This window comes from Syzygium oleosum, unplaced genomic scaffold, assembly GCF_021117445.2.
Source record: "Syzygium oleosum isolate NSW1041296 unplaced genomic scaffold, Sole_v2.1 Sole_v2.06, whole genome shotgun sequence".
In the NCBI taxonomy this organism is placed as follows: domain Eukaryota; kingdom Viridiplantae; phylum Streptophyta; class Magnoliopsida; order Myrtales; family Myrtaceae; genus Syzygium; species Syzygium oleosum.
Window position 1 is genome coordinate 2862778 of NW_026607490.1, and position 21666 is coordinate 2884443.

Consider the following 21666-nt stretch of genomic DNA (forward strand, 5'->3'; position numbering starts at 1 on the left):
TACTTCTGGTTTTAGATACTTTGTTACATTCGTGGATGATTTTTCTCGAATGACTTGATTATTCTTAATAAAAGATCGTACTGAGATTTTTCATTGCTTTCGCCTATTTTACTTTAAAGTATTGAATCAGTATAATAGGTCTGTTAAAACTTTACGATTAGATAATGCCAAAGAATATCTTGCCTCCTCTACTGGTTTTAAATCCTTTTTTGAATCTCATGGTATTCTTCATCAAACAACGTGTTCATATACTTCATAGCAAAATGGTGTAGCTGAACGCAAAAATCGTCATCTTCTTGATGTTGCTTGTTGTCTTATGTTTCATATGCATCTCCCTAAACATTTTTGGGGCCATGCTATACTTACAGCATGTTACTTGATTAATCAGCTTCCAACTTCTGTCCTTAAGGGGGAGAAACCATTTTCTAGTTTACATCCAGATCTTTCTCTCTTTGCATTACCTTTGCGTGTCTTCGGTTGTATTTGCTATGTTCATCGTCTTTCTCTAGGTCTTGATAAATTAGATTCTTGTGCTGAGAAATGTGTCTTTTTATGGTACTCTCGAACTCAAAAGGGCTATAAATGCTATAGTCCTACTCGTCACCGTCTGTTTGTGTCAGCTGATGTGACTTTCTTTGAAGATCAAGCTTATTATGATACTCAATCAGATCCTACGGAGGGTGGCGGGTGTGTCCTCCCAGCACTTCCTCCACTCTCTATACCTCAAGCACCATCAACATTATTTCAATTTGCTGAACGTACATATCAACGGCGTGCTACAGCTCCTTCCACGGTAGTACAGGTCCCACAGACATCTGATTCATCTATTCCTCCATCAATTGCAGCACCATCCTCCGATCCTGATCCACCCATTGCTCTTCAGAAAGGTACATGTTCCTGTGCTGGTCGTCCTATGGATCGCTATGCTCACTTTCTGACCTTTCTTCTTCTTGTCTTCGTACTTATCATCTAATGTCCAATTTCTTATCATATGATCATTTGTCTCTTGCCTTTTCTACCTTTGTCTCGTCCTTGTCCTCTATTTCTGTGCCTGGCAGTGTTAATGAAGCTTTTGCTTATCCTGGATGGCGACAAGCCATGGAAGATGAAATGAAGGCTCTTTTTGAGAATCATACTTAGCAGCTCACATTACTACCTAAAGGTAAACAACATGTTGGTTGTCATTGGGTTTTCACCGTTAAGGTTCATCTTGATGGTTCTCTCGATCGATTGAAAGCTCGGTTAGTTGCCAAATGATATACTCAGACATATGGTATTGATTATGATGATACTTTCTCACCTGTTGCCAAAATTTCATCTGTTCGTGTTTTTATTTCCCTGGCAGCACACTTTGGCTGGCATCTTCATCAATTGGACGTAAAAAAATGCCTTCTTACATGGTGATTTGGCTGAAGAAATATATATAGAGCAACCACCTGGGTTTATTGTTCAGGGAGAGAATCTGGTCTGTCGTTTACATACGGCCTTATATGGACTCAAAAAGTCTCATTGTGCTTGGTTTGGTAAATTCACTGATGCAGTTATCAAGTTTGGGGTAAAACAGTGTCAAATAGATCATTCAGTGCTTAGTTCTGTCTCCTCAGCTGATTGTGTTCTTCTGGTGGTCTATGTGGATGATATTATTATCATTGATAGTGATTCGAATGGTATTCAACGACTTAAGCAGTTTTTGCATACATAATTAATACTAAAGATCTGGGATGTCTACAATATTTTCTTGGGATTGAAGTTGCCTACTCACGACAGGTATCAATCTATCACAACAAAAATATGTGATTGATATTCTTAATGAGGTCGAATATCTTGGAGCAAAACCAGTTGATATACCTATAGAGCCTAATGTGAAACTTGATCAAATGGACAATTGTTACATAATCCAGTCAAATATCGAAGATTAATGGGTAAGTTGAATTACCTTACTATTACAAGGCCTGATATATCCTTTGCTGTCAGTGTAGTGAATCGGTTTATGAGTTCTCCTCGTATTACTCACTGGAATGCTATTAAGTACTTGAAGGGAACACCAGGTAAAGGACTACATTTCAAGAATTATGGTCATCTGAAAATTATAGGATTCTCTGATGCAAACTAGGCTCTATGTCCTACTAATAGAAGATCTACATCAGGGTATTGTGTATTTCTTAGAGGTAATTTAGTTTTCTGGAAAAGTAAAAAAAAACATGTGATTTCCCGATCGAGTGCTGAAGCAGAACATAGAGCTATGGCACATGTGACAGGTGAATTGATTTGGTTAAGGATGTTATTGTCAGAAATTAGTGTGTCAACATCAAATCCATCAACATTATATTGTGATAATCAATCAGCCATCCATATTGCGAACAATCCTGTCTTCCATGAGCGAACCAAACATATTGAGGTTGGTCACTTTATATGAGAGAAGGTCTAGAAAGGGGAATCATTCTTCAACATGCAAGGACATATGATCAACTAACAGATATTTTTACAAAATCCCTATGAGGGAATAGAGTGGATTTTTTTATGTAACAAGTTGGGACTACTTGACATTTACGTTCCAACTTGAGGGGGAGTGTTAGAATTATGATAATGAAGGTAGAATTATAATATCGTGTTTAGAGGGGTTTACGTTATGTTAAGTGTGTATTGTAATTCCTTCATTAAACATAATAAGAAATATCATTATCCCCTCAAACTCCATGAAACTCCAGCAAGCCTTCAATACTTTCCATGCTAATTTCCACCCAAATAGCACTTGGAAATGGGCCAGCACATGAATTGGGCAGTGGCTGCGACAATCCTAGAGGAGTGAAGTCCTCAATTACTGTAATGTGTGCATTGCCGTGCATGCTTCTCCGAGCGCTTTGTGCATGAAACAAGTCAATGATCTTCCTTTTACAGGTCTGCACATGACCTTTTCTTCGCTCCTAAGGGTGTCATTCTCCAAGCAGAATGAGAATTCATCAATTCCCCATTCCAAAGCTTCTTAGTCATCTTGCAGTAATTTATCCTGTCCCAACTAGCCTCAGCTTCTCAATGAGAACTTGAATTCTGCAAAACTCCTATGATAAAATCCTGAACTGTTTGTTCTTTGCAAATTTGCCTTTAAAGAATGTACTCGAAATTTCAGCTAAGACCCAATATCAGTTTCAGCCGCATGATCCCCTTGCAAGGTTACATGCACACGAAATAAATTTCAACCAAATGATACTGTTGCAAGATTATCAGCATGCAATGGGATTGGTGGATGAAGCATAAAGAGGCGATGGACAGGTGCCTGAGAGGTCATGCAGCTTGGAAACAGGGACAGATGAATTCAACCAGCAGATGACAGATTCTGCCTGGCGTTACTTGCATGCACTTATGTCAGTCCAACAGTCCTTGCTAATGTTTGTTGACCGAAGGACAAGAGGCCACTAAACTGTTTAATATGATTACTCCATCTGCATGAGAAACCAGAAGAACTAGCAGAAGCTAAAACATCCTCAAAAGAAATGTCGACTTAAACTGGCAGGCCAGAAAAAAAAAGGGAACAGAAATTGATTACCTGATTACACTAAAATGCAACATGAACACGTTGGCAACTAAATTCTATGAAAAGCATACTGCAGCGATGCCACATATTTGATTTAAGTTTTAAAAAAGCAAGGTGCATTAAGTAGATCTCTGGAATAAAGTTAATTCATATAACTTGCATCATACTCTGACACCAATGCATGATACACATCCTTTAACTGATTTGTTACATCAACTATTCTAAACCTAACTGTTTTCATTGGAGAGATTCATCTCACCTTACAGCCCTCTAATGTCTCAGACGTCTGAGATAACCTTTTGAAGTCTACCATCTGAAAGCACGCACTTGCTGGCTCCTCATTTCACTTAGAATAGTTTATTAGAAAGCAGTAAGGCGTAAACTATTGTAGACTGAACACTACAGGCTACAGCCACAGTCCAATGAGAAGCAATAAAAATAACTTTCTTCAAATTTGCAAGTAACTTTTTCTGCATGGAAAAAAACTAGTGAACTTCCATTGCAGCATATATCACAGAAGACGATAACACATGCAGCATTGTCGAAATGCTCAGGCAGTTTTTATGGCTAAATTTGATGCCACGTTCCATAGCATATACAATTCAAGCAGCTTGAAGACCAATAATTTATGCATTGAACCACGAACTAGGTGCATTTATGGGACTTGAGGCAACTATTAAAATATATATCCATTCAAAGCTCTTGATAAAAATAATTAATCAGAGCACGGAGGACATGAAAATTAAGAACAGCGACATTGTGGACAGCTCAATCATGATGCTAAAGACCAAAGAGTTCCTCTACCAAAGAAACAGCGGCTGTTTTGTATTCACCCAAGTGTTCTGAGACCGTTGACCCAACAAGTGAATTAGGCTGCTTTGATTTCAATAGTCAAAGCTATATATAGAACACTTGTCACCAAGTACTTATCCCTTATCAATAGAAGAGCTAAAAATCAACCTTGGTTACTGACTGGTGAGAAAAGCTAAATTATGTGAGAAAAGAAGATCAAGAAATGGCCAAATAGCAATTACCTCATCACTGTCACACTTGGGATTATTCCTACCAATATGCTAGTCACCATCCATATCAACCAGTTACCACATGTGCTCCTCCCACTGCCATCTTTCTAAACAAATAAACGATAGCACATCCATAGATAAAGAACAGTTGTCCCACTGCTCAATGAGCAAAATCAAACGATCAAGCAATGTTACGTAATGGCTAACGAGATAGATGAAACTCACTTTAAAATTGCAATTACAAACCAATTGCATATAAACACACTTGATAGGCTCTGTTGAAAGAAGTATTAGAAGCCACATATTGAACAATTGTCACCAAGCATTTATCAGCGAGTGATCAAAAGATATAAAAGTTGACTAATGATGAAAGATGTGAAGAGTAGCAGCAGAAATGTAGACAAAGAATTCCAAATTTGATTAAAGATGACTATAGCCAATACAAGTAAGTACTCAGCGTAACATAGCGAAGCTCTTAACCAAAATTAAAGATACAAAATTAAGGGAACAAAAGAATAATAACTTTTCTATTTGCTTGTTTGGCAATGACATATTGTTAATCAACAGAAACGCAATGGCAATGATCAAACTAACTACAAAAAAAGTACGTCTCTTCTTGGGAGGAAGATGGCTGCTTTGTGGGAGTTCAAATCATCATGGTCAGTTTTGCCTATGAATTGCTTACGCCAAAAATACCAAAACTTTTCATTCAGAGCTTTTGATTGGATTCAATAAGCAATGCATTGAGGACAATCTGTACAGCAGCATTATAGACAGCTCCATCATAATGCATCCCATCCTCTGTGCACTGAGGTCCACAACTCTGGGTTAATGAATGAATGTCCAGCAGAAAGAAATGGCCACCCGCCTGCCGCAGTATCCTACTCTTATGGAGCTCCATATTGTACGAATAGAAAGCCCGGTTATTCATCTTTTCCCTCTTTTCTTCTGTGTTTAGCCTCGAGTTTATTAGAGTTGGCATCCCAAGCCAAAACAAATGTTGCGATCTAATTGGCACAGACCCTGTTACAGGTCCATCGTCGCCTAATTCTTGCGAAAATGGTAATGATGATACAAGAGAACTGCTCAACATCTGCAGTGAAACACCATAATCAGAGGCATTGCTGACATGAAGCATGTGCCACAGTCCAGAACCCATTATAAGAACATCTGGAAGGTTCACATTTTGCCTGAACCTTAACATCAAATCAGTCAAGTTAGAAGTATAAGGTGCCCAAATGAAATCCAACTTCAACGCAATTCCAGCAACAGTGATCCTGTAATCGCTGTGCCTCTTGAACAAATCACCTTTGACAGATTCCATCTGATCTGAGTCCAAAACCAAGTTCAACAGAGATAGCACGACCAAACGTGCTTGCGAGTCCCCAGCCACAACAACCCATGACCCATTCAGTAGATCCGAAGCATCAGAAGACCGCAGTTTCTGGAAATCACATTCAAGGACAGACTTTGATCTCACCCAGCTCCACAACAACTCCCGATCGTAGGCAGAGCTCTTGCTACTGCCGTTGGTATTGCTATCTGTATAGCTCACGGGTCGCATGAGTCTGGCCGGCTTCACATCCCAGACAATGTCGTGCAAGAGAGAGAGACAAGAGCCGCGACCGTCGCCCAAAACCACGGTGGTGGCGGGGGACGTCAGGAATTGGGAGAAGGATGGGAAGTAAGGGGACAAGTGGACGCCCACGGCGAGGGTGATGAAGAGGGCGCCGCTGAAGAACAACATCTTGTTGCGGCTCAAGTGCCAGCCCGCCATTCCCATCGGCACGAACAGCACCACGCACGCAGCCAGAACCCCCAGCTGCACAGCCCCGATCATCACCACCACCCAGGGCTAATCGGTCCGATTCGAATCGAGGGAAAATCTCTCCTTTTCGCCTTTTGCCGTCGTTTCGCAATTCCGCAATGCCTAATCCATCGAAATTCCGGAGAGATCGAACTCAACGGAACCGGGTCGGTTAAAGGGCAGATCTTTCTATGCTTGAGTTGCACAACATCAGCCGACGAGCGCCGATAGCGACGGAGCAACAAGAATCAAGCAAGCGCAAGCAAGCAATCAGGCAGAAAAGCAGGAAAGAGGCCAGACCCAGAGTGACAGCAACGGAACAACAGCTACAGCAACATAAACCATTGACCCAAAATTCCCCTATGCCCACGCTGACATGTCTCCCCTCTCCTCTTCTCTAGGGTTGGAGCGGCGATCCGAACGACCCACAAATCCCTCACCTGATCCCATCCGCGCAGAGCGACGGCTCCGCTTCTCCAGATGAATTTCCTCTCCAGCTCAAGCTCGAGAGACAATCGGCGAAACCGTCGCGCCGCCGCGGGTGATCCCGATTCGCGGCTCCCGTCGGTCGGAGCACTGAGCTTGACGGAGGAGGAGAGCGACGGGAAGAAGAAGGGAGCTTAGCTTTTAGCTATAAAGTTCGCACCTTTGCGCACTTGCAGCAGATTGCATTTGGATCTGAGCCTACTATCATTGATGTTCAATCACTTTGCTTATTTCTCTTTGCATTATTTTGAGTCTCTTTTGCTCATCTCAATTTAGACAATCGAGTCTTTCCGTCATCCCAACTTAGTGATGCCTTTGAATTGTGTGCCTCGATCGGAATCTAACGTGCCCATTTCGTTCCGATGCCATAAGACAATTCGAAAAAAGAAGAATTAAGAGAATAGGTACATCATGAATGCGTCATTACTTGCCTTGCCCGAATGTTAATGTGTGACGGTTCTTATTGAGCATAAACGTGGCTCGATAACCTTCTATCGTGCTCGTACGTCATATTTCTTCTTAATTCCCTTGGGCAGTCTTTGCTGGAAAACATACCTGACTTGTTCAGATTTAGTGCTTGTCCAGACGCAAAACAGTATTGATTCAGAACCGCTGCCACATTTTGACACTCAACAATCTTTCCTGCAAGGAAGAGTATTAAATCATCCGCAAAAAGTAGGTGAGATAAAGTTGGGCAGAAGTGGTTTAATTTGATCCCTTTGATACTTCCATTTCCCACCGCTGTCTGCAGCAAAACAGATAGCACATTAGCCATAATGATGAAGAGGTAGGGAGAAAGGGGGTCGCCTTGTCTTATTCCTCTAGTAGGATGAAAGGTAGGTAAAGGTTCCCCATTCATTTTAACACTGTATGAGGCTGTGGAGACACATTTCATAATCCAGGAGACCCATGTTTCGCAGAATCCCATTCTCAGCATACTCGCTTCCAGAAAATCCCATTCCACCCGGTCATACGCCTTTTTCATGTCTAATTTGAGCACTGCATGGAATTTCTTTTTTCTCTTTCGAATTCGTAACTGATGGAGTACCTCTTGTACTATCAATATATTGTCTTGAATTTGTCGCTCACTAACAAAGGCGCTTTGCTCCTTGGCTATGAATTTCGGGAGCCACGGTTTCAATCTATTAGTCATAACTTTTGAAATGATTTTGTAAGCGAAATTGTACAGGCTTATAGGGTGAAACTGATCTAGCTTTTCTGGATTAGGAACTTTAGGAACGAGGGTAATAAAGGTTTTATTTAATTCATGGTTAAGATTTCCTGAACTAAAGAAAAGTCTTACCTCTCTGAATACTTCATTTTGGATGTCCTTCCAGTGATATTGAAAAAATTTTCCACTCAAGCCATCTGGACCGGGGGCCTTTAAGGTGCCTAGCTGGAAGGTTGCCTTAGTAACCTCCTCAAGAGTTACTTCCCTGGTTAAATCCTGGTTGACCTCGAGTTCCTGAGATAGAGAAGACAGGGAAGTATTTGGGAATACCATCCGACTGGGGTTGCTCAAAAAAACAAATGTTTGCTTGGATCCTCGATAGAGTCAATAAGAAACTGGAAGGTTGGAAAGAAAATTTTTTATCTAAGGCAGGGAAAGAAATCCTCCTTAAAACAGTGGTGCAAGCTCTACCGCAGTATGCAATGTCCATCTTCAAAATCCCCCTATCCATTTGTCGAACTATTGAAAGGAAAATTGCAGCTTTCTGGTGGAAAAATTCTGAAAACACGAGGGGGTTACACTGGAAAAACTGGGACACTCTTAAAGCAAGAAAGGATGAAGGTGGCCTAGGTTTTCGAGACTTAATTACATTTAATGAGGCAATGTTGGGGCGACAGGCATGGAGACTAATCCGGAATCCATACTCTCCCTGGAGTCGGCTTTTTAAAGGATTGTATTATCCTCATACAGATTTATTGCATGCAAAAAAAGGTTCAAGTCCCTCATGGGGATGGCAAAGCTTGATTTTAGGCCGTAATGTAATCAGTCAGTCAATTCGATGGGTGGTTGGAAATGGTGAGAAAATCAACATAAGGGAAGATAAGTGGCTGTTGAGAGGCTTGATTGGAGGGCCTGCGAACAGAGAGGATCCAACTCGGGTATCCGAACTAATGGTCAGGGAGGAAGCCAAATGGAATGAAAAAAGGGCGAGAGAGGTGTTTGACTTTGAAACAACCCAGGAAATTTTAGCCATTCCCATTAACCCCCAACTTCCAGAGGACAAATTGGTGTGGACACCAACCAAAACAGGGCAGTTCACAGTGAAGAGTGCGTATAACAACATCAAAGCACAAAAAGAAACACCAAATCAGAATCAAGCTTCAACGTCGTACCAAACCCCCAAAGAATTATGGAATAGAATTTGGAAGGCAAAATTACAACCCAAAATCAGATTTTTTCTCTGGCAAGTTTGCCAAAACGCCTTCGCAACTAAGGAGAATCTGGTTCGAAGACGGATCATACCTGAAGCCACTTGCTTGATATGTCAACAGAATCCAGAATCCATAGAGCATCTGTTTCTGCTATGCCCCTGGACTCAGCAAATATGGAACAACCCGTCAGTAAATATTGAAGTTGATAGGTACGCAGTGACTCGAATAGAGGAATGGTGCTGAATTTTAAACATACCTCTGTATCCTTTGAGCTCCTTGCTTTATTATTATGGCAGATTTGGAAATCTCGAAACGACTTGATATTCAGAGCTCATAAGTTAAACCCCCAACACATTGTCATCTCAGCCATCACCACGGAGAAAAACCTCAGCAAATGGTCAGAGAAAACGAATGGAAAACCGCAAACATAGAAAGAATTACCTCCGATTTGGACCCCTCCTCCTCCCGGGGTGATTAAAATTAACGTAGATGGGTCTTTTGTTGCCGAAACAGGGGAAGGGGCCATTGCATGTGTATGTCGAGACAGCCGGGGTATCTTGATAGATGGGTTTGCTCGATCGGTAACAGTCTCGTCGGCGCGATTCAGGCGGAGGCCACTGCTGTACTTGAAGCCCTAAAACATTTTGAAGCAAAAAATGAACTGAAGATCGTGTTAGAGACAGATCGAACTGATCTGGTGGAGATGATGAGCGAGAGAGCACATCAAGTGAGTTGGGAAGCTTATGCATTGATCACCGAAGCCCAGGCTCGGGCAAAGTTATTCAGCAATTTAAAGATGACCCATTGCCGAAGAGAAAGTAATCAAGTTGAGGATTGGGTCGCCAAAGCCCACCGTAATAAATATTTACCGGTTAATTGGGTCGCTTATCCCCCTACTTGTCTTTTGGAATTGCTTTGTTCTGAAGCCTGTATATTGTCGCAAACTTTTACTTGAATGAGTATAAGATATAATGTTTGCTGACCAAAAAAAAAAAAACCTTCTATCATGCTCTTGCAAAGAAGTCGATGCAATACTCAATTAAGTGGTTCTCAAAATCATAGTAAATATTATATGAAGGGATAGAGAGCTCTTGATCTTCCTCAATCGAAAGTGAAGAGTCTAGAAAAGACATTAAGTTCATTTAATGACAATGCAGATTCCGTTCCAAAAAAAAAAAACAATGCAGATAAAATGGTTTTAGGTTGAGAATTTCTAAGAGTCTAACTTGCAATGTAATCTTGTATTGATTTTAAAGGGTAACATGTACCTCATTAAATTTATCTGGTCATTGAAAAATTCATTAAAGCTTTATTGAATTATAATATGATCCGAGTTTGGGTAAGGTTATATCTATTCCAGTTTATTTTAGTTAACCAGGCCAAAATACCTCCTCTCGCTAATTGATATATTGTCTTTTTTGCACCATGTTCAAAGAAAACTAGTCTTATTTCTACCGTCTCTTTCAACAATTTAAAAATATAAATGCCACCATTGCTCCCAAAAATATATCATCTTATTCCTCCATCCTCCTATCACTATGCTTATATAAGGTTGTTAACTTTTATTCATAGTCTCGTCTTTCGAATCACTAAACATATATAGAATAGTGTACATTTTATTTACGATGGCTTATGAATATTCAATTAATTGCATATTTTTTATTGAAATAGTTCGGAGTATACTATATTCCAAAGTTGAAAATTAAATTTTAGTCTGACCGATCTCGAACTTGTGGGTTTTTTGCCTGACTAAATTAGTAGGTTCATGTAATTAAAGATCACTCATTTGTGCCTTGTTTTGATCTTTTCACTTTTTTTTTAATTTAGGAAACTTATGAGTATTTCTTAAACTTTTTGATTCACTTGCTATGATATTAAATCTACGATTGATATAAATCATTTTTGTCATGATAGAAGTAGAACAATAAGAAGTTCCTTTTTCTTTCCTTTTTGTGTTTATCTATCATTAAGATCTAAAGATAGGCATGTTTTGCATATGACCATGCCTCTGGCAAAATAACCCTTTTTTTTTTTCGTATTTCGATTAATTTTTGTTCCCATTATGAAGGAAAAAGATATGTCTACTTCTTCCCATACGGAAAAGAAAAAAAAAAGGAAACATTATAAATAAGATATAAATGGGAAAACGATTGCTCATAAATTTGGAACGAGAGAAAAAGAGTCTCATCAACATACATTTGACAAAATCTAAGGTATATGAGTCAATTGCCTAAACAAGGTGTGTTTTTTTTTTTTGTCAAAATGGGTGTGGAAATAATGTCATCCTATGATTTTCATAAAACAGCTAATAATATAAATAGGCCTTGGAAGGTCCTCTTAAAAATTACCTTATTTATGGTACAAAACCCACACACACATATATAAGATAAACTAACAATAAAAATGATGATAAAAGACAAATAAAATAAAGTACTTAGTCAGCGTACTCCATGGATCCTTGGACGGTTAAGGTGTTTCATCACCATAGAATAGGTTGCTGAAACAACCGACTCAGCCCATCCCCACCTGTCCAGGTAACCCTGGCGTGTTAACAAGACTGCATTTCCTTATTTTAATGTGTCGATGTCCTCACGCTCAGTCCTCCTTGTCTCTCTTGCATTTTCATTTTTTCTAAGGGGAGGGAATACGCTCTAATTACTTAACGTCTGAAGGATATCGAGGTCCGTATGAAACTTAAGATGAAGCAATTTAACCTCTTACTCTGGAGGAGATCGCAATGATGATAAAAAGATAGATAAAAGAAAGTACTTGCCGTTCGTTTTAAAATATTCTCCTTTGAAAAATATTTTCCAAGTCATTTTCCCGAAAAATGTTTTCTGAACACAATTTTCGTGTTCCTAAAATCAAAAAGCCTCGGAAAATATTTTCCGTTGTTGATAGAAATGATTTTCCTTCTTGCAATACTTTTAATATTTTTAATATTTTCTTTTTTTTCTTTTTCTTTTGCTTCTCCCGTAGGTCACCGAACGGCGCGCGGCGGCCGCGACGGCCGGAGGCGAGCTCGAGCATCGCCCAGCCTGAGGCTCGAGCTCGCGATCGCGAGGTCGAGCCTCGCTGATCCGCGAGGCGCGAGCCCGACCTCCGATTGCCGAAGGCTCGAGCCTCACCAAGGTCGCCGGAGCTCGCTGATGTCGGCGACCTCGGCAAGGCTCGAGGTCGCCGGATCTAGCGAGGCCAGTCGCGCCGGCGATCAAGCGCCCGAGGAACCTCGCCACGAACAAGAAGAAGAAGAACCCACGAAAACAACCACTGATAAGTGCTCTCATTTGGACCGTTGACTTTCCATTTTCATATGCTCTACAATCTTCTCTCACATGATGGTAATCGAAGTCTTTAAACTATTTTGTTTGAATTCTGGCATGTAAAACTCGGGGTATTTCCTAAAAAGGGCAAAAAGATTTCTTTTTAATGGAGGGGTTGGACGTACGGATATCGGCACATCAAAATAAAGAACGCGGTTCTATCAGTTCGCCAGATATGTATACTTCGACAAGCGGGACGACTCCAATCGGAAGCTTAGGCTTCAGTGACGTAACCTCGATGACCACCACCAAGGATTTCTTAACAAAATTAGAAAAATAGGCAGGCCAAATAATAATAATAATAATAATGAAAGGAATATATACATGGCATATGATAATAACCAAAATGCCATACCTCCCAAGCTCACGCTGTAGCGCCGTTTCTCTGCCACCGCAACCGGTCGCGCACAGTCCGGACAAGAAACGGTCTATCTCTTCTTCCCTCGACGGCTCCGAAGACAACAACACCCTTCGACTTCTCCCTCCCTCTCTACTTCCGACAGCAACGTTGTACGCCCATGTTCACGCATCCCGCATTCCATTTTCGGCATTTTCTCCTACGTTTCTTCGCTGTATATAACGCGATATCTTTCCTCTTTCCGAGGTCGCAGTTCTCCAGTTTTTCCTCCCCGTCTCGTCCAAAAGTTTTCTTGAACTTGAATTGTAATGAATTGTGGCGTGGGATCAGCTTGGTGGGTTTTGTTTTTTTTCAGGGTATCTCTAGGTGACTGATGGTGATTGTTTTGTGCAGTCGAGTTGTGGTCAGTGGATGATGGGTCCTTTGGCGCTGGTATTCGACACGAAGAGAGCTTCGCAAGCTCCTTTAGGTGAATTCATCAGATTTGTTCTTCGCTTTTTTATGTATCTGGTGGTTTTGCACTTGCTTTCTGTGATATTCAGCACATGGAAATGCAGGGAATCGCCCAAAGAAACGAACTTGTTTTAATTTCTGTATCGTGAGATAGGTTGTCATTTAATAATAGATCCCATGGGATCAACCCATTTGGATCCGAATTTGTATATATCTTTGCTGGAGAAATAAGACAACAAAGAGGACCGAAACATTTTGCTTTGACTGCTCTGCCAATTTGGTTGTTGTTGGTTGACTGTGTTGAGTGGAGATTTTTTTAATTTTGCTTATTGTTGGTGGGTGCATAAGTGTGACCATTTTTTTCTCTTTAAATGTTGTTGTTGCTGATGCAGATTTAGAAAAGAATGTGATCTTGTTTTATAGTAATTTCCCAACTGATGTGGCGTGATGTATTCTGTTTTTCTGTACTTATTTTTTGATATTCTGTTGCTTATCTTGTGAAACAATTGATATTCTCGGCAGATCTGCTCATGATGAAACCTCAGAACTTGCATCAGGAAGCGACAAAGTTCTTTGGCACAGGAGAAGAAAAACCCTTAGACTTTTTTCGTACTTTTTTTGGTAAGCCAAAAGTACTTATAAAGCTAAGTATGCTTCCAGTGACTGTATCTTGGGCTATCATTTAGTGACTTACATTTCTGAGCTCCATTTACTTGAGTTGACTTAGAAATTATCCTGTCTCCAAGTTATATCCAATTCAGAGATCATTTGCATCGGAAGCAAGGTCTGTATAAATAACATTGTATCCACAAAAGCATAGAGGGAATGCTGATGAAAGACTAGCATTAAGCATACGGGGAGGGAGCGGAAGTCCATCATGGTTGGTGATTTTCTTCCCATAGTCCGGGGCAGGAGAATGGGAAATAATCATGGCGATACTTAGCTGGGAAAGGATATGATAAGATGAGCCATCTGATATGGTTCATTCTCAGATTTTTTGGAACCTGGCTTTTGTTTCCTCTGTTTGTTTCTTGGAGACACTGCTTTTTCCCTTTTGTTTCAGCGCTTGTTCTGCATCTGTTGTTGCGTTTGATAGAACATGGTATGATCTCTTCTCATATGTATGCTGCAATCCGCAGATGGAGTTATGGCAGGAGGTACTGCTGGTGTTGTTGTTGAAACAGCTTTATACCCCATCGACACAATAAAAACGAGGCTGCAGGCAGGTTACCTTGGTATTGTTTATGCAACGAAGAACGAATACACTGATGTCACGAGAAGTTTGAGAAGAAAAAAAAAACAGAAAATGAGGAGGATAAGCATAACAAATCCTCTTGTATAAAATGAAAATGAAGTAAAGGATTGTATAGTATGGAGCACAGTTCTCCAACGATGTCAAGCATCGATACGGATATACCCTCAAAAGCCTTTAAAACCAATTCTTCCTTGAGAGACAAAAAGAGAATAATATTTGCAGACTCTGGTGGTACTTTCATCCAAAATCAGATATTATTTCCAGCTTTGGATGCTAACATGTGGGAACTGCAGTTTCTCAATTTTTATATCTAGGATCATCTCATCATCTGACTCCCTCTTTTTTTGTTCTTTTTGGTCTTTACAAAACTATCACTGAGAGATTTCTCTTTGACAATTTAGATGTTGAAGTCTGTTAAGTTCTTTCTCATACCGCGATGAGCTTTTTCTGTTCTCTAAGGTAGTATTGAACCCTCTTGGTCGTTACTCGAGTAACCATCTTCCATTGGGACAATTATTCAGTAAGCCCTTATCGGTCCTTTAGCTGTTGAAGTACCCGTGGACTGGTGGTGGTTTTCCTTCTATTTATGAACCCATTAAAAGCCGAAACAGCATCAAGAGTGAAGTCACTGACACCATACATAAACTGCATGGAAATGAATAATCCTGTTCTTAGCATTTATCCAAATTGCATCAATTGGTGAAATTTTCCTATTTTGCTCAAATATCATCATGAAGTTGCTGATACCTTTTGATTTAGTGTAGGCAGCTCGCGGCGGGGGAAAAATTAATTTTAATGGCTTATATTCTGGGTTGGCTGGAAATCTTGCTGGTGTATTACCGTAAGCTCCTTTTTAAAATGCAAAACTTATTCAGTGGATAGAAATTATATGTGAATCAACTACTCATGTGCGCAGCTTTAGGTTTTTTCTGCTAGGTGAAAAGATCTTGAAACTGTACAGCCATTCTTTCCCTTACATTATCAAATTTCCTACTTTTCTTTCGGGAAGAAGATTATGTAATACAATTGGGACATTCTACCCGGATAGAAATACTTGAAATAAATCATGCATCTGTCATATTCTTTGTGGATCAGTTCTTCGATATGTTTTTCTTGCTAAACGGCGAATGGTCTTATTAGTTACATGACAGCAGTCATCTCTTCTCAGGGCTTCTGCTCTATTTGTCGGTGTTTATGAGCCCGCAAAACAGAAACTGCTAAGGATGTTTCCTGAGAATCTCAGCGCTCTTGCTCATTTGGTAAGGAATCCTTAAGTACTTCCTCTGGTGAATGCTTTCTCTGGTAAAGCAACATGTGAATTAAATTGAACTAAACTGATTTATTTGTATATGATTGAAGAGAGATACGGTGATGTAGCAAAAGTTGACATAATTATTTAATTTGTGATATCGATAAATTTTGTTATCCAACTAGCAATCAAGGTTCTTCAAAATGAGTTCCTGAGTAGAACTTGATGGGTGTTTACTTATTGTATCATAGTACTGGATTGAGGATCAATGCATTCTACAAGTCGAGCAAATTAACACCTAACTGTGGAAAATGTAGCACACTTTTGTATGATCCCGTGCATTATAAAAAGTTAAATAATGTAGCTCAATGGTAAAGCTTTTGGTCAAGATAAGTTCTAGTTTGGCTAAGGATGGCTAATTTGATGCATGGTAAGATCATTAGTATAAGTAGGATCATGTCTCAAGTAGGCATGCCATTTATATCATGATTTTCTTTCCTCTTGTTTTTGCTATGTGATAGAAATCACATACCACTCATGTTGCTGGTCTAAATCTGCTGCCTTTTAAGAATATTGACTTTCTTGAAGTTTATTGAGCATCTTGTAGACTGCTGGTGCCTTAGGGGGAGTGGCTGCTTCTCTTATTCGTGTTCCGACAGAGGTCGAGTTCTTCTATCGGCACAAATTTTTCCATATTGTTTCTTTTTCTTTCATCCGAAGAATACCAACTTGCTTTGTATCTGAACACTTTCCAGGTTGTTAAGCAAAGAATGCAAACCAGGCAGTTTAATTCCGCCCCTGATGCTGTCCGCCTTATTGTCTCTAAAGAAGGTTTTAAAGGTCTTTATGCGGTATGGGGAAAAAGAGTGAAAAAAAAGAAATTGCTATTTTGAGATTAAGTTTAATGTTGGGATCTTCTTTTTATGAGTTTTAGGCCTATGTTTTCTTGTGTTTCACATACATATAAGCGCTGTGGCCAAAAAAACCTACACATCAGCGCTTTCTTAGTATCAGTTTCACTCAGCATATGTTTTGATCTTATTTTACCTAGGGTTATGGATCATTCTTGTTGCGGGATTTGCCATTTGATGCAATCCAATTCTGCATCTATGAGCAACTTCGGCTTGGTTATAAAGCAGCAGTAAGCATCTAGACTTATGTCTTTTTAACAATGTAAAGTGTTGACTGTTGAAAGGTCTTTTGAACCTATATTTAGCACCCCCAGTATACGTGCCTTTAGTTTTGTTCATGGAGTAGACGTCTGTTTTCTTCAGGAGACTTTTTTCACTATGGAACCACCTTTTGAACAGATTAAATATGGCGTTTGCATTGTTTGGAGGAAGCACGTTTGCAAAGTCATGTTGTCATGCGTGTTTGCTTTTGTGGTTCTTGCCTATCAAAAGAGATTAAGGATTCTTTAATTGTCTCCCAAACAGGCACGTAGAGAACTGAATGATCCAGAGAATGCCATAATTGGAGCTTTTGCAGGTACTTATTGGTGCTTTTGCAGATGTTGGTGCTATATTTGTTTTTAACTATTTTACTCGTCGCTGTTGATTCTGCCGAGTATGGTTCATTGATTCTGTACTGCATCAATGAGCTTTTTTCGCAATCACTTCATTCATATAAAATGGGAAAGTTCAATTCAAAAGGGGAACCAGAACTGCCGAAGACTGAAGAGGTAGTCTGGTGTACACTATTTTATTTTATTTTCATCCATAGGCGAAGATTTCACCAAAAAGTTCCGATTGCCTGCGTTGGTTTTACCTTTAGTTAGTTCAATAAACCCGCAGTATAGACTCATGAGCAACCTGCTCCCTAAACCTACACGTGTTGCTATCCGCTCTACAACTTATTTATGACCCGTAACCTCCTATCTTTGAATAACAGAGATAATATGGCAGCTATTAGATGCATAATTTGCCATGGGATAAAGGTTAGTGCATGTTTTGGTTCCAGACTTTATTTCTAAAATTAGCATCGCAGGTGTGATTTTTGTGTGCTCTTTTTATATACATTGTCTTCAAAGGCTCTCAATCGGGGCCATTTGCCAATTAAAACAATATGATCGGGTATGGTCATGTTACATGAAATCTTGTGGCACACTGCAACAAATGGTTCCATCAAAATTGAAGAGAATTGTTCCGTGAATTGCCTAAATAATTCCTCTGTGGCATGATTATGTTCTTGTTTCCACAGCTTTCTTACACTGGTCTAAACAGGCAAACAGTCTTGCCTTATCTGCTACATTAGGAAAATGTCTTAGTAAATTCGAGCTGACACCACTCATTGCATTAAAGTTGGTGGTTGATATTGTTATACTGCATTTAGAATAGTCGCATATCTTGAGTCACTTGCTGAGCCACTAAAGTAGCTAAAGTTGATGCCTTTTGCTTTATCTGCCTAGTATTGTCTCTCTAACGCAGTTTAATCTGATGGTTGTTTGTTGTTGATATTTACACACCCTTAAACTTCTTTGAACAATATATTTTAGGTGTTCACCAATTTTAAACGGCAAAAGAACACTATAAGTGCTATAACTTGTGTACGGCGCTCACTTTGGTGCCATAAGTTTTTTTGGATCACTTTAGTGCTAAAATTTTTGAAAACGATCACTTAAGTGCTAAAATTTTTGAAAAACGATCACTTAAGTGCCAACTCCGGTGCCGTACACAATTTTTCGCCGGAAATCCGACGTGGCATTTTTTTATTAATTTCGAAGCGCGTGGCTCGCGGAGATTGGCACTTAAGTGATCGTTTTTAAAAATTTTAGCACTTAAATGATCGTTTTTCAAAAATTTTAGCAAGTGATCAAAAAAACTATGACAACTTAAGTGATCGTTTTCCTCCGACTTGGCACCAAAGTGATCCGAAAAAAAGTTATGGCACCAAAGTGATCTCCGTACACAAGTTATGGCACTTATAGTGTCCTTTTGCCAATTTTAAACTATGCTTAATGCTTATATTAATATGTAAGATCTGAGAATTTAGAGGCCCTAGTCTTTTTCCCTTAGTTAACTGCTCAGTTTCTCACATGCATAGTTATAATACCCGGGAAAATTCTGAAAGAATTAAGTTCTTGTCCCATGGTAGGAAGTTTCATGCCTTGAGACTTCCATCAACTTTGTTGGAGTGGAGTGTATGAACTACTCAGATATGCATGATAACTATTTATACCATTCTTTAGGTATAATGTTATGATTTGCAGGGGCACTGACTGGAGCAATAACCACTCCACTTGATGTAATCAAGACGAGGCTAATGACTCAGGTACTAAGAAGCTGCCTCTGACATCCACCTTAGTCACGATCTTATTTAGTTTTCTCCTCTTGAGAGTTTATGCTATTAGTGGCTACCTGAAGTTCATATTTGGGGATGTTTATCGAGTGGTTCGCTCTGATCCATGCAGGGACCAGCAAACCAGTACCAAGGGATATTTGATTGTGTTCAAACTATTGTGAGGGAAGAGGGTCCGTCAGCTCTTCTCAAGGTATCTCTCTCTCTCTCTCTCTCTCTCTCTCTCTCTCTCTCTCTTCTCTCTCTCTCTCGTGCGCACATTTTTGAGCTTGATGTTGAGTTCTGAGACCATCTCTTTTTCTCTTGTTTCTCTATGGTTAGTGTGTTTCCACTCTACTCTGTTTTCTGCCCCATATTATAAATGAAAGGCAATGAGTTCTCAATTCTCAAAGAATCAGTTTAAAATGGAAAGTAGGACTTTTGTTTGGTAGAATTAGTGCTTAAACACAATATGTTGACTTTTTACCGAGTTGTAAATGTACGACGTGCAAACAGTTTCTTGATATAATCGGTACACAGTGAAACCTGCTCCATATTTCACGCGTATCTTGCACCAAACTGCAACTCCTAGGCACTTGTCATGCAATGCTTTCACAGCTTGAATATTTTTTCCTGGGTGGAGTTGTTTCGAAGTGAATGTTCCAGCGATGAATGCTCCAACGAATTTGCTAACCCTGAAAAAAGACATAATTACTGAGGAAAAGTTTGCATGGCGTCGAGTGAGGATAACATAATAGAAGATGCGACACTATGATGGATATGCTAATGACCCCAGATTATTTGAAGAAAAAGCTCAATGTCAGGATTTAGTATGAGATAGCACAATGGCATAGCCTCATACAAGCGTCCATGTAGTAGAATTCACTTAGCAGGGAGAAAACTTGATCGCTGTTGTAGTTATCGACATTGTTATCTCAAGAACTGCAGAACGCATGGTATTTTGTAGGTCGTCGGATAACCTTTTGCTTTTTCGTTATGTTCACTCCACTCTGAGTTCTGTATAATTCAGGGAATTGAGCCGAGGGTACTATGGATCGGCATTGGTGGGTCGATATTCTTTGGCGTCCTAGAGAGCACTAAGCGGTTCCTTTCTAAAAGACATCCTCCTCCGCCTCCACATCCCAAGAAAGATCCAACTAGCTGAAAGTCAGTTTGGCACTCACATTGTGGTCAAAATCGTTCATGTTGAACAGTTCCGGTCTTCATGCTTCGTTATCCACACGAGGTTTGCCCAGAAATCTGCATCAACTAGCCTGTAGTGGAAGATAGAGAAGTGTTAAGGGAAAGTTGCCCCCGTTGACTTGGTGCAACTGCTTAATATGTCCTTAGGTCGCTTATGCGGGTTTCGACAATGAATGCTTTAGCTTTACCAAATAGTGAATATCAAAAGGGAAAAAGGAAAAACAGAACGTTTCTTGACTGATGCATAGCTTGTTTACATTCATTGCTCTCACTTCCTATGGGCCATAATCTGCCTTGAACCAATGCTTGCATAACTTTGTAACCATTTCTAGTCATCGGTCGCGGAAATGTGACATGGTTGGCTAAGTGTGACAGAAATAATATGCTGCCGAAACCATTGATTATGGCTGATGGACGTCGATGAGCTAGGCAATTTAATTGTCTACCATCTTCACATTGTTCCAGATTCGAACATGTGAGATGTCAAATTTGAGAGACCAAAATTTATTCTGAGTAATTTTATCACATATGTACATTTTCCAAACACGGTGTAAAAGATCTTGGGAAAAAATCACCAAAAATCCCAAACTATGCCACTTGTGACAAATTTACACCGAACTTTTTTTTGTGACGTGAAAAACCTCAAACTATACCACTTGTGACACATTTACCCCACAATACATTTGTCCATGGGCATTTTCATCTTTTTCTTTTTTCTATTTTTTTTTCCTTTTTTTTTTCTTCTCTCTTCCCCTTCGCAGTGGTCGGCAGAGGTCCGGCGAGGGCGACCCTTGCCGGCGTCGGGCACGGCGGAGGGGAAGAGAGAAGAAAAAAAAAAGGAAAAAAAAAACAGAAAAAAAGACGAAAATGCCCATGGATAAATGTATTGTGGGGTAAATGTGTCACAAGTGACATAATTTGGGGTTTTTCGCGTCACAAAAAAGAGTTCAGGATAAATTTATCACAAGTGGCATAGTTTGGGATTTTTGGTGGTGTTTTCCCAAAGATCTTTAGGATTTCTCAGCCAATTCTATCTTAACTTTCATTATTGCAGACGACCAGACACCTCACGTTTGAAGCCAAACATTTGCTGTAGCTACCAGGTGCTAGACATTAATCAGAACTCAACAAAAGAAAAGCTTGTAATGCCCCCGGATATGGTGTTCCTCATTAGTATTCATTGTATAACGCTACTATTTTTGTCTTCAACCAACAAAGAATGTCAAATCGCTCGTACTATATTACTAGAGCTGTTTCAGTTCGGTCACAAATATTCGTAAATTTACATCCAAGACAGTGCCTAAACCACAAAGCGCTTGG

The 21666-nt window shown here is 39.8% G+C and overlaps 2 protein-coding genes and 1 long non-coding RNA gene across 7 annotated transcripts; 1 reads left to right on the plus strand and 2 right to left on the minus strand.

Annotated features, from left to right (window-relative positions):
- Positions 1-4951: 4951 nt before the first annotated feature.
- On the minus strand, positions 4952-7148 carry LOC115683046 (protein ALTERED XYLOGLUCAN 9). Its single transcript, XM_030607444.2, has one exon. The coding sequence runs from the start codon at positions 6392-6394 to the stop codon at positions 5264-5266; it is 1131 nt and encodes a 376-aa protein (XP_030463304.1). The 5' UTR covers positions 6395-7148; the 3' UTR covers positions 4952-5263.
- Positions 7149-9088: 1940 nt separating this feature from the next.
- LOC130138544 (uncharacterized) lies at positions 9089-9593 on the minus strand. The gene is made up of 2 exons (XR_008816896.1): positions 9486-9593; positions 9089-9387 (listed from the first exon to the last, which is right to left on the minus strand). It is a non-coding gene; the product is annotated as an uncharacterized LOC130138544 (long non-coding RNA).
- A 3338-nt stretch (positions 9594-12931) lies between these two features.
- Positions 12932-20608, plus strand: LOC115683074 (S-adenosylmethionine carrier 1, chloroplastic/mitochondrial). 5 transcript variants are annotated; one of them, XM_056312760.1, is made up of 13 exons: positions 12932-13062; positions 13304-13379; positions 13886-13984; positions 14503-14589; positions 15387-15459; positions 15787-15877; positions 16475-16528; positions 16623-16718; positions 16919-17008; positions 17304-17355; positions 19076-19137; positions 19277-19357; positions 20174-20608. In XM_056312760.1, exons 2-13 carry the CDS (start codon positions 13322-13324, stop codon positions 20306-20308), a joined length of 978 nt encoding a protein of 325 aa, XP_056168735.1. In that variant the 5' UTR covers positions 12932-13062; positions 13304-13321; the 3' UTR covers positions 20309-20608. The 5 variants fall into 5 exon arrangements, with proteins under 5 accessions (XP_056168735.1, XP_056168737.1, XP_056168733.1 ...); XM_056312762.1 differs by having other exon boundaries at positions 12960-12978; XM_056312758.1 differs by having other exon boundaries at positions 12985-13124.
- Positions 20609-21666: the final 1058 nt, after the last annotated feature.